Genomic DNA, 11,387 nt, shown 5'->3' on the forward strand with positions numbered 1-11,387 from the left:
TTCTTTCTAGCACGTTTTGGAATTTAGGGTTAAGCCGAAAGGGATTCAAAGAAAGGTAAACAAAGAGCGAAAAAATGAATTTAAAAGAGAAGCGTCCCTTTCGGGGGAAAAGAAAGACTTATCTGAGGCGCATGCTGACTTTAAATTGACATGACACGCTTTTTGGACTGGATGCCCGACCCTCACAAACTTGCATTTTCTCATCAACCAAACAGATCTATGTTTCCAAACCAGGGAACCTTGCCAGAACTTTCTGAGGTGAAATCATCTTTTCGGCCGACAGCGCCCTTGGCGGGTTTTCTCTAGTCGACCTCTCTCATTTCTCTTCTCACCGTCGCCCGATAGTGCTTTTTGCGAGTTTTCACTAAACGCACTCTCTCATTCTTGGTTTCTCTACTCCCGTCGCCTTATGGTGCCCGAAGGTTTTCACCGACAAGACTCTCTCATTTTATTTCTCTTAGTTTTAGAATGCATCAGCTTCCAACAATGATATTTTTTGGTTTCCCCTGCCTTTGGCAATTGATCCGAAGGACTTGTACTCGATTTTTGGTAAAAAGAATTGTGGATGAAATTACAACTTTGGAACCATTTGGTGGGCCCGTGGTCAAAACATTATAACATCTGCCCCAGTTTCAACTTCAGGGAAAATTGCATTTTTATTTTGGTGTGACTGAACCCCAGAGAGAGGCTGCCTACGTATCCTTTCGGAATCAAGTCAGACGTAGTTCAGGCTAATCATTTTTTTTCAACGGTACTTTGGGATTCCAAAGAGGGTAGCCAAAGAAATGTAACCGGCTCAAAGGGTTTGTAGAAAGAGTTGATAGTGTTTGGGTAGAGGGAATAAAAAGCCTTCATCATCTCAAATGTGCCAAGACGTCACCAAAGTAAACTCAACCATAGTACCTTTTGACCGCATCCGCATTCACAACTGTTTCAGGATCATTTCCTTCAATATCACCCAGATATAACGCTCCTCTTGGTAATATCTTCCTGATGATGTATGGACCTTTCCAATTAGGAGAAAATTTTCCTTTCGCTTCCTGGTGGTGCGGAAGAATGCGCCTTAACACCAGTTGACCTACTTCAAAATTCCTGGGTCGCACCTTCTTGTTGTAAGCGCGGACCATTCTTTGTTGGTATAACTGCCCGTGACAGACCGCAACCATTCGTTTTTCGTCAATTAAGGTCAACTGCTCCAATCGAGTCTTAACCCACTCGCTATCTTCAATCTCTGCTTCGATAATGGTCCGGAGCGAAGGAATTTCTACCTTTGCCGGTATCACAGCTTCGGTCCCATAAACCAACAAGTATGGGGTTGCGCCTACTGATGTGCGCATTGTAGTGCGATATCCCAGCAAGGCAAAAGGTAACTGTTCATGTCACTGTCTGGAACTCTGGATTGTTTTTCTCAAAATCTTCTTGATGTTTTTGTTTGCCGCTTCAACAACGCCATTGGCTTTGGGCCGATAAGGAGTGGAGTTCCTATGCGTTATTTTGAACTGTTCGCATACATCCTCCATCAAGTGATTATTCAGGTTTGCCGCGTTATCTGTGATGATAGTTGCAGGAATACCGAAACGACAAATAAGATTTGAATTTACAAAATCCACCACGGCCTTCTTAGTGACCGATTTGAGAGTGACAGCTTCGACCCATTTTGTGAAGTAATCAATAGTGACCAATATAAATCTGTGTCCATTTGAGGCTTTTGGCTCGATTGGCCCAATGACGTCCATGCCCAAAGCAACAAATGGCCAAGGTGCAGACATGTGATGCAGTTCTATGGGAGGTGCATGAATCAAATCACCGTGTACCTGACACTGATGAAACTTTCGAATGAAACTAAAACAGTCCTTTTCCATGGTCATCTAGTGATAACCCGCTCGAAGGATTTTCTTTGCTAAATTGTACCCATTCATGTGGGGCCCGCATACTCCCACATGTACCTCGTGCATGATTCTTCCAGCCTTTTCTGCGTCAACACATCTCAACAAATTGAGATCCGGGGTTCTTTTATACAATACCTCGCCGCTCAAAAAGAATCCACTCGCATGCCGCCTAATAGTTCTCTTTTGATCTCCAGTAGCATGTGTCACACCTCCTTTTTTCGCGCCCGCGAGGGGTGAAGGAGTTTTTTCAATTAAAGGACAATCGAAACGGGATTTGTTTATTTATTTTAGAGTTGCCACTTGGGAGATTTAGGGTGTCTCAAGTCACCAATTTAATCCCGAATCGAGGAAAATAATGACTCTGTTTAAGAGTCTGCGGACCAGAAATCTGGATAAGGAATTCTGTTAACCCGGGAGAAGGTGTTAGGCATTCCCGAGTTCCATGGTTCTAGCACGGTCGCTCAACTGTCATATTCGGCTTGTTTATCTGATTTTATACAAATATGAACTTATGTGCAAATTTTAACTCTTTACCGCTTTCATTATTATTATTATTATTATTTTACAGGGAATTGCAACGTTGTGAAAATATATCTCGAACCGCATCACAATCAATGTACCCGTGGTCGTCGACACACTTTGACTCCGTTGAGATTTGGATTTGGGTCACATAAATGTGCACCCGAGTTTAAGAAAATTAAACTATTAAAGGCGCGCCTAAAGCGACTTGCATATCATTTACTTTGGGTAGGGCCGTGAAATTTTGCTAAACGGTCCATCCCGAAGTCTAAGCAATTTTAAAAGCAAATATTTACTGAGGGCCCCGCAATTTGTATTTTTATTCGGCAAGACTCATCTCATTCTTATTTTTTAAAAGGAATTTGCAACGTCATGGACACGCATCTCGAACCACGTCACAATCAGTGTACCCGTGATTAGAGACACATTTCGACTCCGTTGAGATTTGGATTTGGGTCACATAAATGTGCACTCGAGTTTAAGAAGGTAAGATTTATTAAAATGCGCGCCTAAAGCGATTAGCGTATATTTATTTTTGGGTAATGCCGCGGAGTTCGCTAAGCGGTCTATCCCGAGTTCTAAGTAATTAACACATACATTTTTGTGAGGGCCCCACAATCTATGCATTTTATTTGGCGAGGCTCGTCTCATTTTCATTTAAAAGGATAAACCTACAGTGAATACATTTTTTCTATTAAGTTCGTCTCTAAAATAAAAGAAAATCTCCCGATTAATTACACACTAAAAAAAAACGTAACTTATTAGTTATTAGTTTACGGCTAATGCAAATGGAAAATTGCAATCGAGTTTGTACAAAGAAAGATTGTTTTTGTTCTATATTCTATTATTTGATAATACTAGAACATGAGATAGACACACAATAATATTAAAACAAATTAATTATTCTTTGATTAATTTAAACTAGCATTATTAGATGAAGAAGTTATACATGTGCAACCCCATTACTCATTAATCAGTCAACTACATTTTTATACAAAGAAAGAAAAATTCTATTCAAACACAAATCTAAACAGGAGGAATTCAACAGGAATAATGCCTGGTTAATATTTCATTTCGCTTCAAGCCGAGAGTGTACAAATGTGTACTTGGAAATGGCAGTACAAGAAGAAAGGAAGGAGGAGTCAGCAGCAGTAATAACACAACAATGCAACAGCAACAATTCGAACCAGATTCAAGGCCTAGAAAACTTTGAAGAAAACCAAACAAGCTCAATAGAACAAACCCAAAAAAGTTTGTAAACAAACTAAACAGCAACAACCCACGCGTGTATTAAACCCGAAACTAAACTCGTTTCTCACTTTGTTTTTGTTTTCTCTTTTTAACTCTACCACACTCTCTTCAGATTTTCAGAATGTATTCCTCTCTCAAAAACCCTCTCTCAAACAACCTCTCCTAAAAAATGTCCTCCAAAAAAATGCTCTCAAAAAATGTTCTCCCAAAATCCTCTCCAAAAAATGTGCCCAAATGACTCTATTTATAACCAACACTCTTATCTTGAACCACTAACCCGAAATATTCTCCTAATGGCATGCCTTGCCCCCACTACTTAATATTTTTCTTATTTAATTCCCTTGTCCCCCATGCCTACATGTTTTGTCCCCCACTATATTAAACAACTACATTATTCCCCACTAACTTATGTCTTGTCCCCCATGCTTACCTTAAATAATTATATTATTCCCCCACTATATTAAACAATTATATCACCTCCCCACTAACTTATGTCTTGTCCCCCACCATGTACTATTTTAATATTGTCAATGCCTAGTGGACAGAGCACTCAGATTAAATAATTGTTCAAATTTTCAATTCCAAAAATACCCCTCCGACCTTACTGAAATTACCATTTTACCCCTGAAAGTACTGCAATTTACCAATCTATCCCCATCAGCTATAACCAATTCACCTAATCAATTCCAACCAAAATGCAGCAAATATAACCAATTCCTAAACAAATTCAACAACAAATTCAAACTAAATGATGAACAACAAAGAAACAATTGGAATTATTTTGACTGAACAATATTTTTTAACAACAAACCTACTTTCAGATTCAACAACAATAACAAATTTATCATAACAAACAAGTAGATTCACATAACTAAACTCAAAAATCAATTGAACTTCAAATTAAATCTAACAACATTATAACAAGGATGAAATGATTCAAACTAAGATGAACACTCGACATTAAATCACTTGACGAACAACTAACAAACTTCAAACAAAAATGAACACAAATTATCTCTAATACAAACAAAGGTCTAGGTTCGATTTCAAACCAAACCATTGGAACACAAACACAAGAAGAAAAGGAATGGAAGATGAATTCGCTGACTGAAAATTAAGAGACAAGAGAATGGAAACCTACTAGTTTGAAGCCCGGATTCGAACGGAACCTCAGCGTACTCGATACTAATTCTCGATCGAACGTAATTTCGTCACCTTCCCCATCTTTACCTTTCTGCAAGAGTATTTTTCTCCTTCATCACTCTCTTTAATTCATCACATTTCCGTGATTTCAGTTGGGAAAGTTGTGCCTCGGCATCATGCAAATGATCTTGAAGAGCTCTTTTTTCTGCAGTGAGCTTAGCAATTTTATCATCCCGTTCAGATCGTAGCCATTCATTTTGACTCTCAACTTCTTGTATATGTTCTGCGAGTTCCTTTCTTTCCGAGAAAACCGATCCATCTCAGCCCTCATTTCAGACTTGAGACGATTATTAGTAGCCTCTGATTCGTTAAGTTTTTGGGACATGATAGCTTCTAGCTTGGATTCCATTCCATCGATAAAAGCTTCACAACGAGCAACCTGCTCCTCCTTTTCATGTTTATCCCCTTCCGTTTGCCCAACTGTTTGAGTCAACCAGCGTACTTCATCCTCAAGTGACTTTCGTAATTCTTCTCTAGATCACAGCTGCTACTGTTACCATTTCGTACAACAGAAACGGGAAGAAGGAGATGCTGGAAAATGGCCGCTTAGTAATGAAGAAGACGAAGCTGAAAAATGGAACAACAACAGCGGCAGCTAGAGATTTTCGGCCTTGGGAGCTCAGGGGTGTTCTCTTGTTTTTGAAGGAAATGAAGCAATGGCTGTTTGGCGTGAAGAAGAGGGTCGTTCACGAACAGGAACAACAACGACATGGAGGTGAGCTCGCTGGTGGACTGGTTCGTTTGTTTGACAAGAATGGGGTCAGCTGGTCTGTTGAAGATGAAGCAAAAGAAGCAGTAAGTGAAGCTGGGGTGCTGGTCATCGCCACTGGTCGACGAGGAAGGCAGCCATGGGAGCTCGAGCTCGAGCTCGACGAAGAAGAAGAAAACAACCTGCTTGGCTTTTGTTTGGAGCTGCTGTGCTGTTGGTGGTCGCCGGTGGAGAAGGTGATGAAGAAGATGAAGCAGCAGCAGTGGTCGACGGGCAGCCATGGAAGGGGAGCTTGGGGTGGTTTGGACGTGAAGGAGAAGGAAAGAGAGGGGGGCGGATAGGTTTTAGGGTTTGGGGGATACAAAAATGAAAATGAAGAAAAGGGGTTGGGCGGGTGGATTAGTTATGGGGCGGATCGGGTCGACCCGGGTTGAAATGGACCGGGTCATGGGGAAGGTTGGGTATCTTTGGGCTTGTGGTTTGAAATTGAAGAAGAGGCCCAATTCCGATTTTCTTTATATTTTTTACTCTATTTTCTTTTACTTTCTAATTAATAAAACTAAAATTCTAAATTAAGTTATAAACTAAATTAACTTATCAAAAATATTAACTAATTCCTAGCAACATTTATTATACATAATTAAACACCCATTAAAATAAAATTGCACAATTTGACATTGAATGCTAAAAATGCAATGATGCATATTTTTGTAATTTTCATTCTTGTAAAACAAACTTAATTACTCCTAATTGTAGAATTAAATCCTAAATGAAAATGTGATGTATTTTTGTATTTTTTATTAATTTAACAAATAAACATGCACAAACAAATGCAAACAATACAAGAAAAATAACACAAAATTCACAACAATTGCAAACAAAAAATTGTTTTAGTTTTTTTTTCTGGAATATTTTGGGAGTAATTCTCATATAGGGCAAAAATCACATGCTTACAGCATGTTCGGGGTATTCTCGTGTTTTCAAGAACCTCTTAACATCATGGTACCATGGATGGGTACTTGGTCCCGCCTCGATTACATTACAGTAACCATGTCTTTCCCTGATTTGGATTTCCAGGGGATCGATGTGGGTATTGCCTGGATAAGGTAACATTGAAGCTAAGGTGGAAAGTGCATCGGCTAGTTCATTGTGACACCGCGGGATATACCTGAACTCTATTGATTTGAATCGCTTGCTGAGATCCTCCATGTGCTGCCGGTAAGGAATAAACTTGACATCTCGAGTTTCCCATTCACCATGGGCTTGTCGGATAATCAGATCAGAATCCCCCATAATTAACAAATCTTCAACATCTTGATCGATCGCCATATTCATGCCCATGATACAGGCTTCATATTCAGCTGTATTGTTCATGCAAAAGAAACGAAGCCTAGCTGTAGCCGGATAGTGTTGACCAGTGGGTGAGATCAAGATTGCCCCAATTCCTACACCTTTGGCGTTTACAGCCCCATCAAAGAACATCTTCCAAGCATGAGCGTCTTTCGAGACTACTCCTATGATGTTTATCTCTTCATCTGGAAAATAAGTACTCAACGGTTGGTACTCATCATCAATCAGCTTTTCAGCCAAATGATCCGCTAACGCCTAGGCTTTCATTGCCGTGCGAGTGACATAGACTATGTCGAATTCAGTAAGCAAGATTTGCCACTTTGCTAGTCTCCCAGTAGGCATTGGTTTCTGGAATATGTACTTTAAAGGATCTAACTTGGTTATTAGATAAGTAGTATGAGCTTGGAGATAATGTCTCAATTTTTGAGCGACCCACGTCAAAGCACAACACGTTCTTTCCAACAAAGTGTACTTGACATCATAAACGGTAAACTTCTTGCTTAAATAATAGATTACTTGCTCTTTCTTTCCAGTTATGTCATGTTGTCCGAGGACACAACCGAAAGAATTTTCCAAGACCGTCAGATACAAGAATAGGGGTCTCTCTGGCTCTGGCGGGACCAAAACTGGAGGATTTGAAAGATATTATTTGATCTTGTCAAAAGCCTCTTGACACTCAGTCGTCCATTTGATTGCTGCATCCTTCCTCAATAGCTTGAATATGGGCTCACATGTGCTAGTCAGTTGGGCAATGAATCGACTGATATAGTTTAACCTGCCCAATAGACTCATCACGTCTTTCTTCGTTCTTGGAGGAGGTAGATCTCGGATAGATTTTATCTTTGTTGGATCTAACTCGATACCTCTCCTGCTTACTATGAAACCCAGAAGCTTGCCCGATGGGACTCCGAAGGTGCACTTAGCCAGATTCAGCTTCAGGTCGTACTTTTTCAGCCTCTCAAAAAATTTCCTCAAGTCTCGAACATGATCGTCCTGAGTCCTGGACTTGACTATCACGTCGTCTACATACACCTCTATCTCTTGATGCATCATATCATGAAAAATGGCAGTCATGGCTCTCATGTAAGTTGCCCTGGCATTTTTTAAACCTAAAGGCATAACCCGATAACAGTAAGTACCCCAAGGTGTAGTGAAGACAGTTTTCTCGGCATCTTTTTCATCCATCGACACCTGATGATATCCAGCGTAACAATCTACGAAAGACTGTATCTCATGTTTGGCACAGTTATCAACAAGGATGTGGATGTTGGGCAATGGGAAATTGTCTTTGGGACTTGCCCTATTCAAATCTCGATAATCCACACACACCCGAGTTTTCCCATCTTTCTTCGGTACCGGAACTACATTAGCCAACCACGTAGTATACTGGACTACCTGAATTACTCCTGTTTTCAACTGCTTTGTGATTTCTTCTTTGATCTTATCACTAATATCAGTCTTGAACTTCCTCTGCTTCTGTTGAACTGGAGGGTAATCAGGGTAAATTGACAATTTATGCACCACTAGATCAACACCTAATCCTGGCATATTATCGTATGACCAAGCAAACACATCTTTAAATTCAAAGAGGAGTTGAATCATTGCATCTCACGTTTTCTCATCTGTGTGAATGCTTATTTTGGTTTCTCGGATGTCTTCAAGAGTTACCAAGTTAACCGGTTCGGTGTCATTCAAATTCGGCTTAGGTTTATTCTCAAAGTGTTCCAATTCTCGATTTATTTCCCTAAAAGCCTCTTCTTCGTCATATTCTGGTTCTTGGTTCATTATTTCACAATTAGACAACTCGTTGGGATCTGGGTGTGAAGTCCGCAAGCATGTCATATTTTTTAAAGCCGCATTATTATAACTGAAAGGAAAAGATAAGAGAAAAATAGCAAAAATCAGAAAGAATAAAGAAAAATGATGAAATATGATTTTATTCCTTGGAATTGGGAAGATAAACAAGGTTTATAATTCAAGAAGTTAAAATAGGAAACTAAAGAAAAACATCCGAGTTACACTCTGGGGTAACTCGTGATGCAGGAAAGGTGGCAGGACAGGTCTACTCGGACTCCTGCCTAACTAGGAACAGTGTGGCCTCCCAATTTTGAAGCTTAGCATTTGGCCCCATGTATAGCACCTCAGCGGTGCTTGTGCCTTCTCCCAGCTGAACCATGTGAGCTTCGTAAAGCATTTCTCTCATTGCCCCACATATTTCTTCAATCTCTTCGACCGTAAAGGCCTCGTCATCTTCTTCTTCAATGTACTTTGGTCTGACGAAAGTTTCGTACAAATATGGCAATGGTCGAGGCAACTTCCATCCCTAATTTTTTCTCTTCTTTGCCCAATCTTCATCTTTTGGAGTAGGTTGGAAGCCTATCCCAAAGAGTTTCTTAGTGGAAGGCAAGGTGATAGGTTCAGTTATTCCTTGCAGCGATTTTCCAAGCCCTTTTCCCGGTTTGAATCCCTGTCGGATCATTTATTTAGAAACAATGATTGAAGCGTTGGAAAAGAAAGGTTAGGGACAAGGGCTCCATTCTTTATACTGCTCCGCCAGCACAACTTCAAAAAGCTGATAAATTGTGTGCTCACTCCCTTCTCTTGCTTCAAGACATGGGATGGATAGGTCCCGATAAATAGACTGTTCGTCTTCTCCGTGGACCACAATTTCCCGATCTTCATCTTCAAACTTCACCATTTGGTGGAGAGTGGAGGGTACAGCCCCCGCATCATGAATCCAAGGTATTCCAAGGAGAAAATTGTAAGATGTGTCCATATCCAGTACCTGGAAGGTTACTTCGAACTCCACCGGCCCGATAGTCAATATCAGGTCTATTTCTCCGAGGGTGTCCCTCTTGATATCATCAAAAGCGCTTACACAGACATTATTGGGGCAAATCCTTCCGGTCCCAATTTCTATTCTTTGCAGCGTAGAGAGCGGGCAAGTGTCAACACCCGAACCCCCATCCAATATTACTCGCTTGACGTAGTAGTCTTCACACTTGACTGTCAGATGTAAAGCCTTGTTGTGAGCTGCTCCCTCTGGAGGCAAATCGTTCTTGCTAAAAGAAACTTGATTAACCGCAAAGAACCCTTCTGTCATTCTTTCAAGTTGTTCAACTGGAGTCTCAGTTGGCACATACGCTTCATTCAAGGTTTTGAGCAGGATCTTCTGATGTTCGACAGACTTCATTAGCAAAGATAGCTTAAACACTTGTTCAGGGTATTTGCGCAACTGATCTACCACTTTATAGTCAGGCATATTCATCTTTTGGAAGAAAGCCTCTGCCTCTTCAGCACTTACAGGATTCTTGGGTGGGAAGCGCTTCCGTGTGGCATTGTTCACTTCTTGAATGTCTGAATATTTTCCAAAAGTATTTTCTGGAAGTTCCCCCATGATTTCTTTGCCTTTGTATGTAACCAATGTTTGTTGATAATTCCACGGTACCGTAGACGGGTCTGTCATTGGCTTCTGTGATACGCGTCCGATAACAACTGGCTCATTCAGTCGAGGCAGTTTAATCGTCCCCCTGACCACATAGACCCCTTTCGACACGTACATCGGTATTGCCCTTTTTATTTCGAATCTCTGTGGCTTCTCTGATCGACCTCGTGGAATATAGAGAACCTCATTCTTCGAAGGCACCATCTTTTCTGTCTTTATCTCAGCCTTCTTTTGGAGCTCAGCCTTGACAGTATTAGTCTTCTTTTCCCCTTTCTCTTGCTTCGGGGCTACTTTAGGCTTTCTCTTTGCATCGACAATGGCGATTATAGCTTTCAAGGCAGGATTAAACTCCTTGTCCTCATAGATCATCCCAATCAACGACCCATTATTGTGAGCGGGCAACGGATTGTTGGTCATATTTGAGACCTCCTCGTCCCTTAATACTATCTTTCTTTGTTCTATTAAGTTCTCTACCGCCCTTCTTAAAGTCCAACAATCATTGGTATCATGCCCTTCTGCTCCCAAATGATAAGCACACTTGACACCGACTTTGTAAGCAGGTGATGCTGGATTGTGCCTTGTCTGAGGGACTGGTTGCAGGAAACCCATCTGGACTAGTTTTGGGAATAGGGTAGAATACGGTTCACCAATGGGTGTGAAAGTTTGTCTTTTGGGTGGTTCTTGAGGACAGAAGTTATTTTGGGGTAGTTGTGGATTATAGTGGTTTCGGTAAGGAGGCTAATTTCTGGGAGGTGGAGCTTGGCTCTGATTGGCTTGTTGCGGTGGCCAGACATAAGGCTGAGTATTCATGACCGAGTATGGCTGAGGAGTATAGGTCAAATCTTGGTGAGGGTAATAGTGCTGCGGGGTCCTCTATGAGAAAAGGGGTCCGGGAGTATAGTTTCTCCTTGTACCCGACGCTGCCATGAATGTTTCTTCCCTTTTCTTTCCCTTTGCTATTCCTCCAGACCCACCCTGAATGGCTTGGGAGGTAGCTCTGATAGCAGATTGGCTTAGAATT

At 40.9% G+C, this 11,387-nt stretch overlaps 1 protein-coding gene across 1 annotated transcript; it reads right to left on the reverse strand.

The window, feature by feature from the left end:
* Positions 1-8,529: 8,529 nt before the first annotated feature.
* Positions 8,530-10,975, reverse strand: LOC138884033 (uncharacterized). Its single transcript, XM_070164771.1, has 2 exons — positions 9,468-10,975; positions 8,530-8,788 (listed from the first exon to the last, which is right to left on the reverse strand). Exons 1-2 carry the CDS (start codon positions 10,973-10,975, stop codon positions 8,530-8,532), a joined length of 1,767 nt encoding a protein of 588 aa, XP_070020872.1.
* Positions 10,976-11,387: the final 412 nt, after the last annotated feature.

The sequence above is a fragment of the Nicotiana sylvestris genome, chromosome 12 (assembly GCF_000393655.2).
Source record: "Nicotiana sylvestris chromosome 12, ASM39365v2, whole genome shotgun sequence".
Taxonomy (NCBI): domain Eukaryota; kingdom Viridiplantae; phylum Streptophyta; class Magnoliopsida; order Solanales; family Solanaceae; genus Nicotiana; species Nicotiana sylvestris.